The sequence below is a fragment of the Sapajus apella genome, unplaced genomic scaffold, assembly GCF_009761245.1.
Source record: "Sapajus apella isolate SASKATOON/1434 unplaced genomic scaffold, GSC_monkey_1.0 scaffold23, whole genome shotgun sequence".
Classification (NCBI taxonomy): domain Eukaryota; kingdom Metazoa; phylum Chordata; class Mammalia; order Primates; family Cebidae; genus Sapajus; species Sapajus apella.
The window spans coordinates 34,794,623-34,815,125 of record NW_022436963.1 but is presented as its reverse complement, the minus strand read 5'-3'; the positions used below and the strand labels follow the sequence as shown (position 1 = coordinate 34,815,125).

The window sequence follows — 20,503 nt, the reverse complement described above, 5'->3', positions numbered from 1 at the left end:
TGGTACAAGATACTGTGACTTCAAGTCCTTCAAATGTGTACGACTCCTTCAGATCCATGTACTTAGCAGTTAGTCTTTGTTTCGTTGCGGGAAGTTAGCTTAGCCATTGGCTTTATGACTCTGGAAGGGTGCCTGGCATGTGGGAGATTTTAAATTAATCTTCCAGAGTTTCAGTGTTGCCATTGATAAAATGGAATACTAGTTGGTGTTTTGGTTGGTTTGTCCCTCTAACTTCCCTGGATGATTCTGCAAAGCAAATGAGATGACTATATATTATGGATGGTTTGTAAATAGAACATAAACTTAGTGTTGCTTGATTTCATCTCTTATTAAGGATTTTGCATATATTAATGCTATTTTTATTATTTTCTCTTATCTAAAGCTTTCTTCATTTTATCTTTTTTTTAAGTTCAAGTGGAAAGCAGTGAAACTCTTAGCTTTGTTTTTTCCAGAACTTTGTTGATGGTTGTCTGACAAAAACCTTATTGATAAATAGGCAGGAGAGGGTGTTTTTAACTCCGGTAAAATCAATAGCATTTGATTTTTCTGCCATCACTATTGAAGCAGCATGGTATGGCAAAAGGAGATGAGTTTTGCATTCCCATTCCTGTTTTTCTACTTACTTAGTATTTCTCTCAGCCTTTGTAAATGGGGAGATAACTTAAGGTGCTTCTACGAATTAAAGCTAATGTGAAGGCTGGGCATCGTGGCTCATGTCTGTAGTCCCAGCACTTTGAGAGGCCAAGCAAGGCGGGAGGATCACTTGAGCCCAGGAGTTTGAAACCAGCCTGGGCAACATAGGGAGACTCCATCTCTACAAAATATTTAAAAATTAGCCAGACATGGTGGTATGCACCTGTAGCTACTCAGAATGCTGCAGTGGGAGGATTGCTTGAGCCAGGACGTTGAGGCTGCAGTGAGCTGTGATTGCACCACTGCACTCCAGCCTGAGTGACAGAACAACATCCTGTCTCTAAAAAAAAATAAAAATAAAAAAGCTAATGTGTAGAAAGTATTTATCACTGTGGCTTGTAGAGGTAGTTGCTCAGAAAATAATTGTTGTCATTGTCATAATTGAATGATTTTTTTGAAAACTGGAACTTTACTATTCTAATATGTTGTCAGCCAACTGCTAAAATACTTGGCATGTAAGCTATTGTTCATCTTACAGAACAGATTACTGAAAATAGGGGTTTGAGGAAAGATTCGTGGTAGCTGACAGTTTATTTAAGTACCGTTGTCTGGTAGGCATGTCAACCGGCATTGATCCTCCAGTGATGTACCCTGGAAGAGTTATTGTTTTCAATTGGATATACTCAACCACATTCAAATTAATGCCACAATTAAGGGAAGAAATTGAGGGGCTAACTACTAGATAATAGAAAAATTCCACTTGTAAGTAGTCCTTAATTCACAGGATTTTTATAGCAGATGTTTGCGTTTTTCCTACCTCACAGTACCCTTTGTATCTGCCATGCTGGTTCTAATGAATTTGCACCCTGGTGTCATAGAAACTGCGGAAATCAAAGATTAAAATAGAGCACATAGTAATCAGGTTTCCTTGGGCAAATTGAAGCATGGCGCTGAAGCAGTTATTCAGATAATTCAGACCCAAATCTGTTTTATGAAAATGGAACTAACATTTGTTGAACATTTACTGTGTACCAAGCTCTATGGTAAACATTGAATGTGTTATATTGAATAAGCTTTCAAAAAAATCCTAAGAAATACACGTATTATTATCCTGATTTTATATGTGAGGATATTGACACAGAGGAAAGTTAAGTAATTTGCCCAAAACTACTCAGTAAGTGACAGAAATGGGACCGCATCTTAACTTTGTCTGACACTGAAATCTGTGGGTTTCTTCTCTAAATAACATTACCAGTCATACATTTGCCAGAGTTATTTGACATCTTGCTTTTCAGCTTCAGTGGTAAATTCTTTACTAGTAGAATGAAATAAGGTGCTACAAAAGGAATACACAAAGATAGTGTTTTTCTTTGCTGAAGAAGTTGTGCTACTTTCGGTCAGAGAATGATAAGAGTGAGATATTACAGGAAAACCAGCTTGGCCAAGGTGTGCATGCACACACACAGAGTTAGCTTACAGTTCTGAAACTTTGACCTGAAAATAAGGCCTAAAAGATGTGAAAAATTAATTGTGGGTGTTCTAAATAAGCCTATTAACATCTTCCTGTACCAAGGTTGGGAATTCCATCAAATTTAAGATTCAATTTTGAATCTTTGCCAGTGAGTCTTTCTCACATATAATCTATATGATGATATCCACTGTAGCCTGGACCAGTAGGGACATCAGAGAGCGCTATTTGAATGTCCTTCCATAGGCAAGCTGTAATGTTCAGGTACCAGACCTTACATTCACCCAGCTTCTTAAAGCATGGTCTCCCAGAATGTTTCAAGATCAAATAGTAGACGAGCTAAAGTCTACTCTGAAAAAGTTCCTTGTTCTAGACTTTAAAGCTGTAGTTATATAGGCTTGTATATGCTCTGACCTCAGAAATATCAAAATGAATAATTAATTTTCTCCTTTGGAGGATTTTTTAGATGTCTTGAAAGAATATTAAAGGAATTTTTGATCTTCAAGGCATATTAAAATGACTAAGACTTCAAAAATATTAATTGCTTCTATCCACAGGGTAGCAATCTGAGAGTTATAATTTTGGTAACACTGACACTGTATCCAAGTGTCTTTTTGTAAAATCCTATTTGTGAAACTGTTTAATTTTAGGAATGTGGTTTTAGAGCAGATATATTAATAAATACATTACTTTAAAAAAAGAATGAATAGTTCTGTCTGGTATTTTAATTGTATTAGCATCACTCTGTTTTTCAGTGGTGACTAGAATTGGAGCAGCAGATATAGCAGATAATCCTGAAACTTCATTTTAGATAAAATTCTGAACTTCCCAAACTTCGTATCAGTCCATTTAGTGGTTTGGTTATCATTCAGGTGATTGCCTGAGGTGGGGTACAAGGAAAGATAATGAGAATTGAAGACACCAGGGAGTTGTGCAGCCTGGCTGGGCAGTGGCATTGAAGTCACAGGGGAAGAGGAGATTGCAGGCAACTTCTGAGATGTGTCTTTTGTAAACCATCTCTACCATCTGTTTTCACTGAGGTAGTGTAGCAAAAACCTCTTAGGTTTCTGTCATTAGTGTACTGCAAATATTTTCCTTTAACAAATCAGTGATTTGTGCTGGTGATTTGAGAGCCCCTAGGTAAATTGATCACAGGCTCTACTAGGTTACTTGAAAGGCTTGTCCCTCCTGTTTACTTAGCTGGAATAGTAGAGATGCTTCGTAACCTTCCTATTTAAAAAAAAATTGTGTGTGTTGAGGGGGGCGGGGGGTTGTTGGCAAGATTTCTCCAACTCTATTACCAGGCCGCAGAACTAAATGATCCCCCCTCCCAGTTCCCATTTCCCTAGCTCGTGGGTTCTCAGTAGGAGCAATATCACCCCCAGAGGGTGGAATTTTGTTTTTTGTGGGGTGGGAAGTGGGTAAAAAGGTTACTCTATATATGCATAAAACACACACACACACACATATATATCTGTGCTTTATACATATATATTTGTGTGTATATCTGTGTATATGTGTGTTTATACACATATATACATATATGTATCTGTGCTTTCTACATATATATGTGTGTGTATATCTGTGTGTATGTGTGTGTATACACAATACATACACAACACATGAACAAATAGACATCATTATTTGTGGTATTAAAATTTCATATAGTTGGGAGAAAAGGATAAAAAGGCTCCTTAGAAAGATGGTAATTTTAAAAGCTTGAGAAACAGGACCTTAAGCACTTCAGGTAAAGAAGAATGGATGACACTGGAGGAGAGAAGGGAATGAGAAGGTTGGATTAAGACAGCTTCAGTTTTGTTTAAAATTGGAGTAGTTATCTCCAAGGTAAGAAGTAGCAAGAGCTGGGGTCTTGTGAATAGAAAGGTTTAGAACAACTTCTGTTGAAGTAGGCCTGGCAGTGAATATTAGCCTCCCTGGCTAGTGGACAATACTAAAGTTGGTAAAATCTCCCTCATTGTTCTTCAGCACCTTTGACCTTTGCTCTTTGTCTCCTAATGGAAACTACATTTGGCTCTCTCCTTCCTTGCCCACCCCCACTCCCTCCTTTCTCTCATTGGTAACTACTGGTTTGCTGGTTTGCTTTCTGTTACTATCCATTTGTTTGCTTTTTTCTAGAATTTTATATAAGTGGGATGATACAACCTTCTTACTGTCTGGCAATACTGATGTATATATATGTATATATATCCTTTAGTTCCAGTTCAGACATCATAAGAGATCTTCTAGAAGAAGAGGAAGCCTGGGAAGCATCACATAAGTGAGTTCTCATAATCATGAAATAATCATGCACTTTGACCTGAGAAATTATACTTCTATGCAGCTTATTTTCAAACAAAATGATACTTGTGCTATCTGGTTTAAGAAAGTAGTAATCCACACGCAACAAAGATTTTCAGTTTACTACTTGTTTTTATATATTTCTGCTAAGGAATGGAATCCTATAACTGTAGCTACATATCAGATGTTCCTTCTGTATGGATAAATTGTTCCTATGGGTTATTAATATGGTCATGCATCACTTAACAGTGGGAATATTTTCTGAGAAATGTGAGTTCATTGTTGTGGGAGCATCAGAGTATGCTTACCTAGATGGTATAGCCCACCACACAGCTGGGCTCTAATGTATAGCATATTGCTCCTAGGCTACAAACCTGTACAGCATGTTACAGTTAGGTATTTGTAATACAATGGTACCTGTTAGCATCTAAACCTAGAAAAGGTACACTAAAAACATGGTATTATAATCTTATGTAATTACTGCAATACAGCTAGAGCGATCTTTTCAAAATGCAAATATGATCACTATTACTCATCCCTCTGCTCTGAAAAATCCTCAATGGCTTCTTGTTCCTTTTAGGTTCAAGAAAGGACTCTTTAATATGCCTAAAAGGTCCTAAATGGTTGGATATCTTTCTCCAGACACATCTCTTATTATATACTTATAAATGCTTTCTGCTTCATCATATAGACTTCTTAAGTCCTCCTGCATGAAAAGCTCCCTCCCAACACAGGGCCTTTGAACTTGGCCCTCTACCAAGAATGTTCTTTATTTTTTCACCTAGTTTACACCACTACTCACCAGCTCAAGTTTTTCCTGGATCCAGTCTCCCTACTATAGGTGCTTACAGTACTGTGCCCATCACTTTCCAGCACATTTATATGATTATTTGTTTGCCCGTAACCCCTACTGCTCTATTAAGATCAGCATTTTAACCCCACTGTCAACATGAGTCTAACTCATAGGAAATACATGTGTGATCTCATTAAAATATGATAACACTGTGATGTGCTATTATCCCTGTTTACAGTGTGGAAACTGAGGCTAAAAGGGGTAAGTTTCCAGATCAAGGTCATATAGCAATAAGTAGTAAGTGATGGAAATGAGACTCTAACCTACTTGTCGAAAGTCAGTGCTCTCAACCGTTAAACACTACTATCTTTCCAAAAGAGGAGAGGTTTGCTGTGCTGTTGACATTTTGTAGTTTCTTAGCTGAATCACTGGGATAGTGGAAAAGTGTGCTGTATCCAGGGGCTACATGGTTTTATTATGAGATATTTGGTGGTTCAAGCAGTAGCATTTTATGTAAGTTTTGAGTTTTGGGCTGCATTACTGTCTCTTACCTAAGCATTATTTAGCTTTGAGCTCTGGAAGAGAAGGCGACTCCTTAGCTATTTCCTCTTGTACCTCTTCATGCTGCACTAACCCTGACACCAGTGACTATAATGAGCCCAGAGTTCCTGAGCCCAAATCTATTCTTGTTAATGATGACTTCTTTTTTTTTTTTTTTTTAAATATGTATTTTATTGCACTTTAGGTTCTGGGAACATATACAAATCATGCAGGATTGTTGCATAGGTACATACATGGAAATGTGGTTTGCTGCCTCCATCCCCCTGTCACCAATATCTGGCATTTCTTTCCCTGTTATCCCTCCCCAACTCCCCACCCCTTGCTGTCCCTCCCCTAGTACCCCTAACAGACCCTATTGTGTGATGCTCTCCACCCTGTGTCCATGTGTTCTCATTGTTCAACACCTGCCTATGAGTGAGAACATGTGGTGTTTGAGTTTCTGTTCTTGTGTCAGTTTAATGAGAATGATGGTTTCCAAGTTCATCCATGTCCCTACAAAGGACACAAACTCATCGTGTTTTATGGCTGCTTAGTATTCCATGGTGTATATGTGCCACATTTTCCCTGTCCAGTCTATCATCAATGGGCATTTGGGTTGGTTCCAGGTCTTTGCTATTGTAAACAGTGCTGCAATGAACGTAAGTGTGCATGTGTCTTTATAATAGAATGATTTATAAATCCCTTGGATATATACCCAGTAATGGGATTGCTGGGTCAAATGGAATTTCTGTTTCTAGTTCTTTCAGGAATCGCCACACTGTCTCCCACAATGGTTGAACTAATTATACACTCCCACCAACAGTGTAAAAGTGTTCCTATTTCTCCGCATCCTCTCCAGCATCTGTTGTCTCCAGATTTTTTAATGATCGCCATTCTAACTGGTGTGAGATGGTATCTCAATGTGGTTTTGATTTGCATTTCTCTAGCGACCAGTGATGATGAGCATTTTTTCATGTGTTTGTTGGCCTCATACATGTCTTTTTTGAAAAGTGTCTGTTCATATCCTTTGCCCACTTTTGAATGGGTTTGTTTTTTTCTTGTAAATCTGTTTTAGTTCTTTTTAGATTCTGGATATTAGCCCTTTGTCAGATGGGTAGAGTGCAAAAATTTTTCCCCATTCTGTCGGTTGCTGGTTCGCTCTAATGATTGTTTCTTTTGCTATACAGAAGCTCTGGAGTTTAATTAGATCCCATTTGTCTATTTTGGCTTTTGTTGCCAGTGCTTTTGGTGTTTTAGTCATGAAGTCCTTGCCTACGCCTATGTCCCGAATGGTTTTGCCTAGGTTTTCTCCTAGGATTTTTATGATGTTAGGTCTTATATTTAAGTCTTTAATCCATCTGGAGTTAATTTCAGTGTAAGGTGTAAGGAAGGTGTCCAGTTTCAGCTTTCTGTACATGGCTAGCCAGTTTTCCCAACACCATTTATTAAACAGGGAATCCTTTCCCCATTGCTTGTTTTTGTCATCTTTGTCAAAGATCAAATGGTTGTAGATATGTGGCGTTGCCTCCAAGGCCTCTGTTCTGTTCCATTGGTCTATATCTCTGTTTTGGTACCAGTACCATGCTGTTTTGTTTAGCCTTGCAGGATAGTTTGAAGTCAAGTAGCAGGATACCTCCAGCTTTGTTCTTTTTGCTTAGAATTGACTTGGCTATGAAGCCTCTCTTTCGGTTCCATATGAAGTTTAAGGTGGTTTTTTCCAGTTCTGTGAAGAGGGTCATAGGTAGCTTGATGGGGATAGCGTTGAATCTATAAATTACTTTGGGCTGTATGGCCATTTTCACGATATTGATTCTTCCTAACCATGAGCATGGAATGTTTCTCCATCTGTTTGTGTCCTCTCTTATTTCCTTGAGCAGTGGTTTGTAGTTCTCCTTGAAGAGGTCCTTTACATTCTTTGTTAGTTGTATCCTTAGGTATTTTATTTTCTTCATAGCAATTGTGAATGGCAGTTCATTCTTGATTTGTCTCTTTTTAAGTCTGTTATTGGTGTATAGGAATGCTTGTGATTTCTGCACATTGATTTTGTATCCTGAGACTTTGCTGAAATTGCTTATCAGTTTCAGGAGATTTTGGGCTGAGACGATGGGGTCTTCTAAATGTACAGTCTTGTCATCTGCAAATAGAGACAATTTGACTTCCTCTTTTCCTAATCGAATTCCCTTTATTTGTTTTTCTTGCCTAATTGCTCTGGCTAGAACATCCAATACTATATTGAATAGGAGTGGTGAGAGAGGGCATCCTTGTCTAGTGCCAGATTTCAAAGGGAATCCTTCCAGTTTTTGCCCATTCAGTATGATATTGACTGTGGGTTTGTCATAAATAGCTTTTATTATTTTGAGATATGTACCATCAATACCTAGTTTATTGAGAGTTTTTAGCATAAAGGACTGTTGAATTTTGTCGAAGGCCTTCTCTGCATCTATTGAGATAACCATGGGGGTTTTGTCTTTGGTTCTGTTTATGTGGTGAATTACGTTTATAGACTTGCATATGTTGAACCAGCGTTGCATCCCCGGGATGAAGCCTACTTGATCGTGATGGATAAGCTTTTTGATGTGCTGTTGCAATCGGTTTGCCAGTATTTTATTGAAGATTTTTGCATCTATGTTCATCATGGATATTGGCCTCAAATTTTCTTTTCTTGTTGAGTCTCTGCCGGGTTTTGGTATTAGGAGATGTTGGTCTCATAGAATGATTTGGGAAGGATTCCCTTTTTGGATTGTTTGGAATAGTTTCAGAAGGAGTGGTACCAGCTCCTCTTTGTATGTGTGGTAGAATTCGGCTGTGAACCCATCTGGACCTGGACGTTTTTTGGTTGGTAGGCTATTAATTGCTGCCTCAACTTCAACCATTGTTATTGGTCTATTCAGGGTTTTGACTTCTTCCTGGTTTAGGCTTGGGAGGGTGCAAGTGTCCAGGAATTTATCCATTTCTTCCAGGTTTACTGGTTTGCGTGCATAGAACTGTTTGTAGTAATCTCTGATGGTAGTTTGTATTTCTGTGGAATTGGTGGTGATATCCCCTTTATCGTTTTTTATTGCATCTATTTGATTCTTCTCTCTTTTCTTTTTATTAATCTGGCTAGTGGTCTGTCTATTTTGTTGATCTTTTCAAAAAACCAGCTCCTGGATTTTTTGATTTTTTTTGAAGGGTTTTTTGTTTCCCTATCTCCTTCAGTTCTGCTCTGATCTTAGTTATTTCTTGTCTTCTGCCAGCTTTTGAGTTTGTTTGATCTTGCTCCTCTAGCTCTTTCAATTTTGATGATAGGGTGTTGATTTTAGATCTTTCCTTGCTTCTCATGTGGACATTTATTGCTACAAATTTTCCTCTAGACACTGCTTTAAATGTGTACCAGAGATTCTGGTACGTTGTGTCTTCGTTCTCATTGGTTTGGAAGAACATCTTTAGTTCTGCCTTCATTTCATTGTGTATCCAGTCAACATTCAAGAGCCAGTTGTTCAGTTTCCATGAAGTTGTGCGGTTCTGAGTTAGTTTCTTAATCCTGAAAGGGATTCTAATTTGATTGCACTGTGGTCTGAGAGACTGTTTGTTATAATTTCCATTCTTTTCCATTTGCTGAGGAGTGATTTACTTCCAATTATGTGGTTAGATTTAGAGTAGGTGTGATGTGTTGCTGAGAAGAATGTATATTCTGTGAATTTGGGGTGGAGAGTTCTGTGGATGTCCATTAGGTTTGCCTGGTCCAGATCTGAGTTCAAGTCCTGGATATCCTTGTTAGTGTTCTGTCTTGTTGATCTGTTTAATATTGACAGTGGGGTGTTAAAGTCTCCCACTATTGTTGTGTGGGAGTCTAAGTCTCTTTGAAAGTCATTAAGAACTTGCTTTATGTATCTGGGTGCTTCTGTATTGGATGTGTGTATATTTAGGATTGTTAGCTCTTCTTGTTGCATTGATCCTTTTACCCTTATGTAATGCCCTTCTTTGTCTCATTTGATCTTTTTGTTGGTTTAAAGTCTGTTTTATCAGAGACTAGGATTGCAACTCCTGCATTTTTTTTTTTTTTTTTTTTTTTGCTCTCCATTTGCTTGGTAAATCTTCGTCCATCCCTTTATTTTGAGCCTATATGTGTCCTAGCATGTGAGATGGGTTTGCTGGGTACAGCGCACAGATGGTTTTTGACTTTTTATCCAATTTGCCAGCCTGTATCTTTTGATTGGGGCATTTAGTCCATTTACATATAAGGTTAATATTGTTTTGTGTGACTTTGAGCCTGCCATTTTGATGCTGGCTGGTTGTTTTGCCCATTAGTTGACACAGTTTGTTCCTTGTGGCAATGTTCGTTACTATTTGGTACCTGTTTGGAGTGTCTGGTACTTGTTCCTTTCTATGTTTAGTGCTTCTTTCAGGAGCTGTTGTAAGGCAGGCCTGGTGATGACGAAATCTCTCAGCAGTTGCTTGATTATAAAGGATTTTATTTGTCCTTCGCTTATGAAGCTTAGTTTGTCTGGATATGAAATTCTAGTTTGAAAGTTCTTTAAGGATGTTGAATATTGACTCTCACTCTCTTCTGGCTTTTAGGGTTTCTGCCGAGAGATCCACTGCAAGTCTGATGGGCTTCCCTTTGTGGGTAACCCCACCTTTCTCTCTGGCTCTCCTTAGCATTTTTTCCTTCATTTCAACCCTGGTGAATATGACGATTATGTGCCTTGGGGTTGCTCTTCTTGAGGAATATGTTTGTGGTGTTCTCTGTATTTCCTGGATTTGAATATTGCTAGGCTGGGGAAGTTCTCCTGGATAATATCCTGAAGAATGTTTTCCAGCTTTGATTCATTCTCTCTGTCACATTCAGGTGCACCTATCAAACGTAGATTAGGTCTTTTCACATAATCCTGTATTTCTTGGAGGCAGTATTGATTTCTTTTCACTCTTTTTTCTCTAATCTTGCCTTCTCCTTTTTTTCCATTGAGTTGATCTTCAGTCTCTGATATCCTTTTTTCTGTTTGATCAATTTCGGCTATTGAAACTTGTGTATACTTCACAAAGTTCTTGTGTTGTGTTTTTCAGCTCTTTTAAGTTACTTATATTCTTCTCTAAGCTGTTTATTCTTGTTAGCATTTCATCAAACCTTTTTTCAAGGTTCTTAGTTTCTTCACATTGGGCTAGAACATGTTCTTTTAGCTCAGAAAAGTTTGTTATTACCCACTTTCTGAAGCCTGTTTCTGTGAATTCGTCAGACTCATTCTCCATCCAGCTTTGTTGCTTTGCTGGTGATGAGTTGTGATCCTTTGGAGGAGGAGAGGCGTTCTGGTTTGGGGTGTTTTCATCCTTTTTGCACTGGTTTCTTCCCATCTTTGTGGATTTATCTACTTGTGGTCTTTGTGGTTGGTGACTTTCAGATGGGGTCTCTGAGTGGACATCCTTATTGTTGATGATGAAGTTATTTCTTTCTGTTTTTTAGTTTTCCTTCTAACAGTCAGGCCCCTCTGCTGTAGGACTGCTGGAGGTCCACTCCAGACCCTTCTTGCCTGGGGATCACCTGTGGCGGCTGCAGAACAGTAAGGGTTCCTGCCAGTTTCTTCTTGTTATCTTCGACTTAGAAGGATACCCACCAGATGTTAGCCTGAGCTCTCCTTTATGAGGTGACTCTTTATATATATAGGGGTCAGGGAGCTGCTTGAGGAAACAGTCTGTCCCTTATAGGAGCTCAAGTGCTGAGCTGTGAGGTTCATTGTTCTGTTCAGAGCTGCTGGGCAGGTACGTTTAAGTCTGCTGCAGTGGAACTCACAACTGCCTTTTTTTCCCAGGTGCTCTGTCCTGGGAAGGTGGGGCTTTATTTATGAGTTCCTGATGTGCTGCTGCCTTTTTTCAGAGCTGCCCTGCCCAGCAAGGAGGTAGCCTAGTCACAGTCTGCCAGCAGAGGCATTGCTTAGCTGCCGTGGGCTCTGTCCAGCTGTTGTGTGAACTTCTTTGCAGTTTTGTTTATAGAGGTATAGTTAGAGCTGCCTTGGTAATGGTGGTCTGCCTCAGTAATGGCGGACTGCCTCGGTAATGGTGGTCTGCCTCAGTAATGGCGGACTGCCTCGGTAATGGTGGACTGCCTCTGTAATGACGGACTGCCTCGGTAATGGTGGACTGCCTCGGTAATGGCGGACTGCCTTGGTAGTGGCGGATTGCCTCAGTAGTGGTGGACTGCCTCGGTAATGGCAGATGCCCTTCCCCCAACAGAGCTGGACCATCCCAGGTCCAGCTGCGCGTGCTGTGAAACTCTCAATCCAGAGCATTTCAGATTGCTGGCCTTTGTGGGGATTGGACCTGCCAAGCCAGATCCCTGGCTCCTTGTTTCAGCCCCCCCTTTTTTTTTTGGTTGAATGGGCACTCTGTCTCCTTGGAGTTCCAGGTGCCAGTTGAAACGGCTGCCAAGAGTTTTTGTGTGGAGACCTGCTGCACCGGCTGAAACAGCTGTGCTGGAAACTTGTGACACTTTTCAGCCCAGGAATCTCCTGGTCTGTGGGCAGTAATAACTTGTTTGGAAATGCGGTGTTCACTCACCGTCTGCATTGTTCTCACTGGGAACCGCACTCCAGAGCTGTTCCTATTTGACCATCTTAGCTCTCCCCTCCAAAAGGTATTTTCTTTCGATAATGATGACTTCTTAAAGTCATTACTACCAGAAAACACTTAGAAAACAAATCCCATCATCTCACTTTTTAAAGCAAGAAAGATACAAGAGCTCATCTAGTCCAGTCCATTTGTTTCATAGAGAAGGAAGCTGGGCTCCAGAGAGGTAAACTGACCCTTAGTCAAGGTCCAAGGACTAGTTAGTGATACTGCCAGGATCAGAATCCAGGCCTCCTGATTTCAGCAGAGTATGGAATAGTTTAAACAGCTGCATTTCCTTCTTAGGGAGAACTTATGCTGTGATGTAGTTTTAAAAGCAGAATCAGGAAAAGCCTCCAGAGCTTTATTTTTCAACAAAATGATGCAGATCTACAAATTCCTGTCTTAAGCTTATAGTTATTTTTTGTGGTACCACAAGTGGCATATTTGAGATTAGTCCTAGAACATGCCATATCAGTTCCAACACATTCTCTTAATTCCATAAATGATTTAGAGGTTTCGTTAGCAACACATGGCTCCATATAAAGCAGCGTTTTCATAAGCAGCAGGAAACTTATTTTTTACAGACTGGTCTTGGGGTCTTATGTCTATAAATATTGGTTCATCTAACTGGTTTGAGCTACATTTTATATTCTTTTATAAGATGGTCAGTCAGGTGTGGCCACAAGAGGAGACATAGGAGAGGTTTGGGAAAACAAAAGTTTCATTATATTCAAAGGTCTTAGAGACGTCATGGCACACCACACAGGGCCACAAGGGAGAGACACAAGGGTGGTCAGGAGGCAAAAGACAGGAACAAGGGAAATGCTTTAGCCCTGCCGGTGTCAGCACTTCTCAGCCTGTCAGAGTGGTCACCTTGCAGGCTGTAATTGTTTAAAAGAAATAAAGTCTCCTTTCCAAATTTGTAAATTTGATTTTTAAGCTAACACCATTTAAGAATCTTGCTAACACTTTGTCTCTATCTCAGTGCCTTTGAAAGAAAATTTTAGAAAATAACTTGCTCTAATTTTACAAAATCAGAAACGGAAGAATCATTTTCTTTATTAATAGTCTACATTTCATTTGAAACCCATGAGAAGTTGTTTGCATGCACTTATGAGCCTGTCATGTTTGTTAAATGATACAATTACTATAATTGAACGTACTTGCAGCAGGAAAGCAGTGAATCCCATGTTTAAAAAAATGAATAAAAGGAAACCCAGGCCTGTTTAGAGTGGTCCTTGATCTAACCACGCTCTCTGTAATCAACATGAGGCAAGGAGAGAGACACACCAAGAGATTCTTTCTGTGGCCCTACCAAGAAAGAAAGTAGATCATCCTGGAAATAATGTGTATTGGAAGCAGGCTGGTAATGAATGGCCAGATCTCCCAAGGCATGTTTTTGCATTCAGTAGATTCAATACTTTAACAGTAGATAGATTTGATACCTTAACAGTAGATGCCTCACTGTGGCCCTCCCCAGGAATATCATCCCATCTGGCTAACATGCTATTGGCAAATTTTACTAAAAGAAATTCATTGATTATACCTGCTGAAGACCAAGAATTTAAAAACCTGCTGCACCTGTGAGATCTTAAGTGTTATTCCAGTAAGTCAATATGTTACATGCATGGGAAAAAATATGGTTTGGGTTATTCTATTAGGATTCTTGCATCTTAGGGGATGAAGTGTTTTAGAGGATTGTTCTGGGAGAATCACTGAGATTCTTGCCAGGAACTCCCCGCCTAATCCCCCACTTATGGTATGGATGACGTCTTCCACTACCTCAATAGCCATGTCTGTTGCCAGCTATCATAAAGGCAAATCATAGAGGAGAAACATGGGAGGAAAATATTACTGACAAATTTTAAAGGATCATTGAAAACAAGATATGAGAATAAAGAGCAATAAAATAGAAGTTAAAAGTAAGGAAGAACATCCCACTAAAACTTAAGCCTTAAAAAGAGTCAGAAGTCAAATAAGTAAATGGTAATAAAACATTGAGATAAAAAATTTGACATGGTGAAAGTTGAGAGATTTTAAGAACATGAACTAAAACATGAAAAACAGTAAAAATGATAAAGAAAAATGATATCAAAAATGGTGGAAATTCTCTGCTTCATAAAAGCAATAACAAAACTGCAAAAATTGTCAGAATCAACTTTTTGGAAAACTCTGAAAATTAACCAAAGGCAGCAGCAATTTAGGGAGCATTTATTCAGAAAAATGTCTGAATCTCAGAACAGTGAGCCTTGCGGTGATTCGACTGGCTTTGTTCTCACTGTCCTCTCTCCAGTTCCTCTGTAGCCTTGGGAACCAACAGTCTGCAGTCGTGATGAGGACCAGCAGGCTGGCAGCCCCCAGGGAAGGCAGAGTGGGGTTGGAGCTCCTTTAAAGCCGCATTCTCAGAAGATTTTTACTTAGCCTTAGTGTCTAATGGTTCTCCCTGGAAGACTCTACTTGCAAGACTATCTTTACTTTACCTGACTTGGAGCTTACTCAATTCAAAAAGCCTTTTCTCTAAGGGTGCTTGTTGAAAGCAACTAGAGGCATTTGACTAGCTTTGCAGCTGTCTGAGGTGGTAGATAACAGATGGGGCAAACAATATGCTAACCAAAAAGCCTAACAGTAAAAGCTGAAGCATAAGATTTCCATGGGGGTTTCGAACAGCTGCGAAATATTCTTGGGAATCTGGAGGGTCACTCTCATTCATAGAGCTCTGTGCATGCTTAGGAAAGACCTTTACCTCTGGTTAACCTTGAGGCTGTGGGCAAGCAGGAAGTAGAGGCTAAGGCAGAGTTGTCCACCATGTGTTGAGTGAATGTTGATTGCATGCCCCCAGCACATAAGACACAGCCCCTCAGCAAAGACTGGTTTTGCTAAGGGGTTCTGTATGATATTGGTTCCAGATGTCCAAGGAACTGTCCAATCATTAGTGGACCACAAAGCTAATCAAGCAGACACTTTTAGTTGCCATACACAACAAAGAATACATATTTATAGGATTGGTTTAGAAAATTCACTAAACAATAACAGCAAACAGGAACAACAACAAACCCTGGAGAGATCTTGTTTGTTGATTATTTAATTTTGGTATTTATCATGATTGGGGTTATTTGACCAACTTTGATCTTGATTTGATGTGTTTCAGCATTTTTAGAAAATCCACAGCCACATATATTTACATATTTATTTTCCATAGTTCTTTCTCTCTTTTCCTTTAAGTACTCCAATTATACACATGTTATGCCATTTTTATTGTCCCAATAGCTCTTGGCTGCTCTATTCGGTGTGCACCCCCCACACACTCCTTTTTCTCTTCTATATCAATCTGAATGGTTTTTATTGACATATCTTCTAGTTCACTAAGTCTTTTATCAACTTTATGTATTATACTTAAAGCCTATTGAAATAATTTTTTTTTATCTTTGGTGCTGTCTATTCCTAACATTTCCATTTGAGTCTTATTTCCGTATTTGCTGAAATTTCCCACTGATTCATGCATGTTGCTTGACTTTTCCACTGAAGCCTCTAACATGTTAATCATAGGTATTTTAAAGTCCTCCGTGTGGGTCATTTCTGTATCTGCCAACTGCTTTATCTCAAAATGGGTTTTTTTCCCTTGCGTCTTTGTGCATCATACTTTATGAATGCTAGCCATACAGTGAAAGACCATAGGGACTGAGATCAGCAGTGTTTGTGCCTAGAAATGGGCATCCTATTGGGTCATTAGTGTTGGGAGTTGAGCCATGTAATTCAGAGTTGACTCGGGTTGGTGTTTCCTAGTGACTAATGTGACCTTCAGTGCATCAGTGACTTCAAGTTACTCTAGCAGATGGCTGTTTTGACTTCTGCCTAGTGTGGGGGCTGGATTGCCAGAGGCTTTTTCTCACCAATTTTACTCCCATTTTCCTTTCAGCCATGCTTGCCTGCCTGCACCACGTAAGGGCGTATCTTCATGTCCTTGTCTCTCCCTCAGCCATTCCTGCTCCTGCTTATTGCTTGGTGCTAGGCTCATGGTGGGAGACAGCTGGGGTTCACTGTTGTCTCAGTCCAGCCTGAGTCTTAGGTAGACCCGGTGTGGCTGGGTCTCAGGGTTGGGCCTTTCTCAGCACTTCCACCTCCTCCCATGGTGTCAGGCTGCCTTGACCAAACCTTTGCTTGGTGTCAGTATAAGGTCATCAGCCTGAGATTTTTCTGCCCTTCCTGTAAGGTAGAGGTTTTAGTTTCTACCATTTCCCCTGCAGCAGTAAATCTTTGCCTGCGTTCCTTTTCACCCCTGCTCCTTCCCTAGAGGCAATGGGTCTTTGCCAGAGCCCCAGGGGGAGTTTCCTGTGCATCTCTCAGCAATTGAAATGCTTATGTTTCACAGGAGAGAAGCATTCAGGAAAGCGGGCTGGACTTCTTCCTGTCCCCAGTAGCCACTGAAGTGGCCTCTCCATTCTCCTGCCCTATTCCCAGTCTTTCTTGTGAGCACCTGACAAGGCTTGTGGAAAAGAGCTGCCAAGTGTGAGTGGACTCTCCTTGTGTCAGAGCCTGCAATACTAGCCTGTATTTAAGAAATTAGGAAAATCTTCGCTGATTCTTCTTACCTGGTTGTATGGCAGCCACCTCATTCCCCAACACTCTGTCAAAAGTGAGAGAAGTGTGGCCCACCATTGGAGGGGAACATTTTTCTTTGGAATTTTGCTTTCTTAGTTACTTTACAACGTCAAGTCTTTGAAGGATCAAAAGGAGTTACGATTTTGTTAGACTTTCTGGCCTTTTATTGTTAGGATGGGAGCAGCTTTTTGTTTGCCTTTTTTTTTTTTTTTTCCCCAGCTCTCTACATGCTAAACAGAAGTATAAACTCCTTGATTTTAATTTAGAAAAAGGGGTTCAGAACCCATTTATTATCTGTGATCTTTGCTAATTCGCTAGTTCATAAAGTAGAAATAGTAGTAATAACAATTATTAATTCATCAACAGAATAGAGGGTTATTTTGAGGTTTTAATGAAATAATGCATGTGAAAACACTTATAAATTAGAAACTGTTGTAGAATAATGATCATTACCTCCTAAGACACCATTTCTTTTTCATATTTCCAGAAACGATCTTCAAGACACAGAAATGAGTCCAAGACAGAATCGCCGCACAAGAACTCCTGAAAGTGCTGAGATTGAACCAAGAAACAAGCGTAATAGGAATTAGTGTAGGCTTTTTCTGACCTTTCAAATGCAGTGATTAGAATATGATACTTTTGGTTGCTATATATAGATTTCCTATTTATAAATGCCCAAGGAAAGATGCTGAATTCTAAATATTATGGTTAGCTGATTTTCATTCTTTTCTGCTTTACCAGAGGGGAAAATTATTACAAAATATTCTCACTTGCTTAGTTGCCTCCTGCCTCTAAAACATCTCTCAGTAAAATTACTGACATTCACACAGTCCCCGCTTTGCAGAGTAGGCAGACTCTTTGGCACTTTGGCAGAGGAATTTGTTTTGGTTTGGTTTGATATCTAAATTTCAGACTGTCCTTAGGCCATTCTCCGTCTCTTCCATGGAGAATCCAACCTCACAAAAGGATTTTTTTTCAACCTCTTTATTACAAGAAACAGTTGAGAAGTTAAATATTCGTATTTTTAGAAAGGCAGGATGTCAGTTCACATCCTTGGTGTGTGTGAGTGCCGATGCAGGCCACCACCATGCCTGCGTTACAGCAGTTCCATGATGATTGTTGCCCGAGGTTAATGTAGTTTTTTGTTAGACCTGTGTTTTATGCATTTCTCAGAGTAGGATATTGGTATTATAATTTAAAGTCACAACAGTCACAAAGTCACAATAACTTAGAAACATTGCGCATATTCTTCTGAAATAGCACTCAAAAATGATTAGTGTCAGTATTTTTTCACTTGGGTCAATCAAATCTGTAACTGAATCTAAGCTATTAAACAAAAAGTATACAATAAATGAATTTTGTAAATGAATAGACTGTATCAGCTTACAGTAATGTTCTTAAAACAGTATCCTGTGGATAGTTGAGTATGGGTTAGAAATCATTGCAATGGATTGGTCAGAAATTGCTGTATGTGTGTAAAGTGTCTACCAGTAGTCAGATGTTTCCAGAGTTCATAATGCCCCTCTTTGGCATTTCAGAGCCAGCATCCCCCAACTCCCACTCCTCTGCCACCACCCAACCCAAACACATCAGCTTTCAAATGAGACTACAGCAAATGTGGCAGTGTTAAGAAAAGAAATTTATGATTTGCCAGGTTCAACATTTATGACCTCCTCATTCCAAAGAATGTCTCTGTTGACCTTGGCTTTTTGGTATGCTTTGGGGTTTCTGATAATGCGTAGAGTGTCATTATGGCTGAGGGGTTAGTGTTTTGACAGTGAAGTTCAGACATCTGATTTCTTTATGAGTTCCCTGTGTTATAAATGGCTATAGAAAAATATGTCATAATTTCGTTTAGTTGAAATCCTGAGTGGTGCATTAAGGAAACTAAAAGCACCACTTACCAAATCTATCAGCAGAACTGATGTGAGGTAAGTGAGCATGTCAAACAAAATAGGGGCTCACATGGATATATTTATGTCACTGAGTTGTCAGAAATTATGCCAAAATAAAAACTGCTTGTTTCATTACAAATTACAGTCTGTAAATTAAACCGGAAGTAATTGTTACTTTAATTGCAACAAAAGGAGTTTGTGAGGAAGCAGAGAGACCCAAGACTGGAAAGCAGGCACATGAGTTCATTCAGCAAATATTTGGTTGTCTACTTAGTTATGTATTTGTCACTGTGCTGACACCGGGAATACAACGGTGGCTAAAGAAGATCTGAAACTGTGGGTCCCAGTGTAGTGGGCAGAAAGATTTTTGACGTTGAGGAGACAGCTGGCAATTTGTGGAGATACTTTTGGAGATGGGGGCTGATGAGGGATACTACCAGTATCAGTGGGTGGAGGCCAGGGATGATGCTAAACCTCCAACCCTCATTGCCAGGGCTGCCATCACAAAACACTACAGATTGGGAGCTTTAAACAACAGAAATTTTTATTCTCATAATTCTGAAGGCTAGAAGCCCAAGATCAGTTGGGTTTCTTTTTAGGCTTCTCTCCTTGGCTTCCAGACAGTGGCCTTCTCACTGTGTCTTTGCATGATCTTTTCTCTGTGTGCACATGACTATGCAGAGCTGGTGTCCTGATTTCTTATAGGGACCCCAGTCATTGGATCAGGAATCATGCATATGGCCTCATTTTACTTTAGTTACCTCTTTTTTAGATAGAGGTAAATCTCTATCTAAATACAGTCACATTCTGAGATACCAGCAGTTAAGACTTCCAACATATTTAGTGGCAGGGGTGGGGCAGGGCACACTTTAGCCCACAGTACTCCATAATAAAGAATTATCCAGTCTAAAATGTCAGTTGTGCCAAGATTGAGAAACCTCTAATATAAAGGAACTCCCATGTCTACCTGAAAAATAAGGTCTAAAGGGCATTTATTGAGCACTATCTGTTAGCACTTGGCATATGTTTAATACTTATACATTGAAAGAAGAGTATGTTTATATCTATCTGACAAAGATTAAGGAACTTAGAGTAAGTGGTAGATCCAGAATTGTAACCAATTAACTTCTGGTTCTAAAATTCACCTTTTAGTGAAAATACAGTTCTCACCAAACTTATAGTAATTCACTGATAGTAATTCACTGGTTGTTAACTCTTTCTACCTCCACACTCCCCTCAAAGTTATAGCATCTCCCATCAACATCAGCTCAGAATAGCAGTGATACTTATGGTTTGGGGGTGTGGGGGTGAGCTGCTAGATGCACTTTAGATGGGCCAGTATGCTAGGCCATGCTTTCATCTTCTACTCCTGTCTTTTTTTCAACCCCCACATTGAGGATCACTGGTCTAGTTGAAAAAAGAATTCATACACATAAGACTATGTAAGTTATATAGGGAGGTATGCCTTTAAAAACAAAATCCTATGGTAAAGATTGATGTGTCAACAGGGGTAGACAAAATAAAGAAGGCTAGAACTGGGGTAAAAAACAATGGACTTCAAACTTAGCATCTGATAAAAGAAAATAGCAATTATTCAAATGAGAAACACTTGTGTCTGTTGTGTATGTATTATAAAAGAATGAACATGAGGGAAAAATCACAGCCATTACATTTATTACCATTTCTGTAATTTTT

At 39.4% G+C, this 20,503-nt stretch overlaps 1 protein-coding gene across 9 annotated transcripts in view; it reads left to right on the top strand.

Moving 5' to 3' along the window:
• The window catches only part of RAD18 (RAD18 E3 ubiquitin protein ligase), a 99,371-nt gene extending 80,405 nt beyond the window's left edge, over positions 1-18,966 (top strand). For 7 of the 9 annotated variants that reach the window (XM_032290547.1, XM_032290551.1, XM_032290555.1 and 4 more), the window contains 2 exons: positions 4,317-4,379; positions 17,401-18,966. In XM_032290547.1, coding sequence (XP_032146438.1) covers positions 4,317-4,379; positions 17,401-17,503 — 166 coding nt within the window. In that variant the 3' untranslated portion in view covers positions 17,504-18,966. The remainder of the gene's footprint in view (positions 1-4,316; positions 4,380-17,400) is intronic. The other 2 variants (XM_032290550.1, XM_032290548.1) reach the window with 2 other exon arrangements.
• The last annotated feature ends 1,537 nt before the right edge of the window (positions 18,967-20,503 follow it).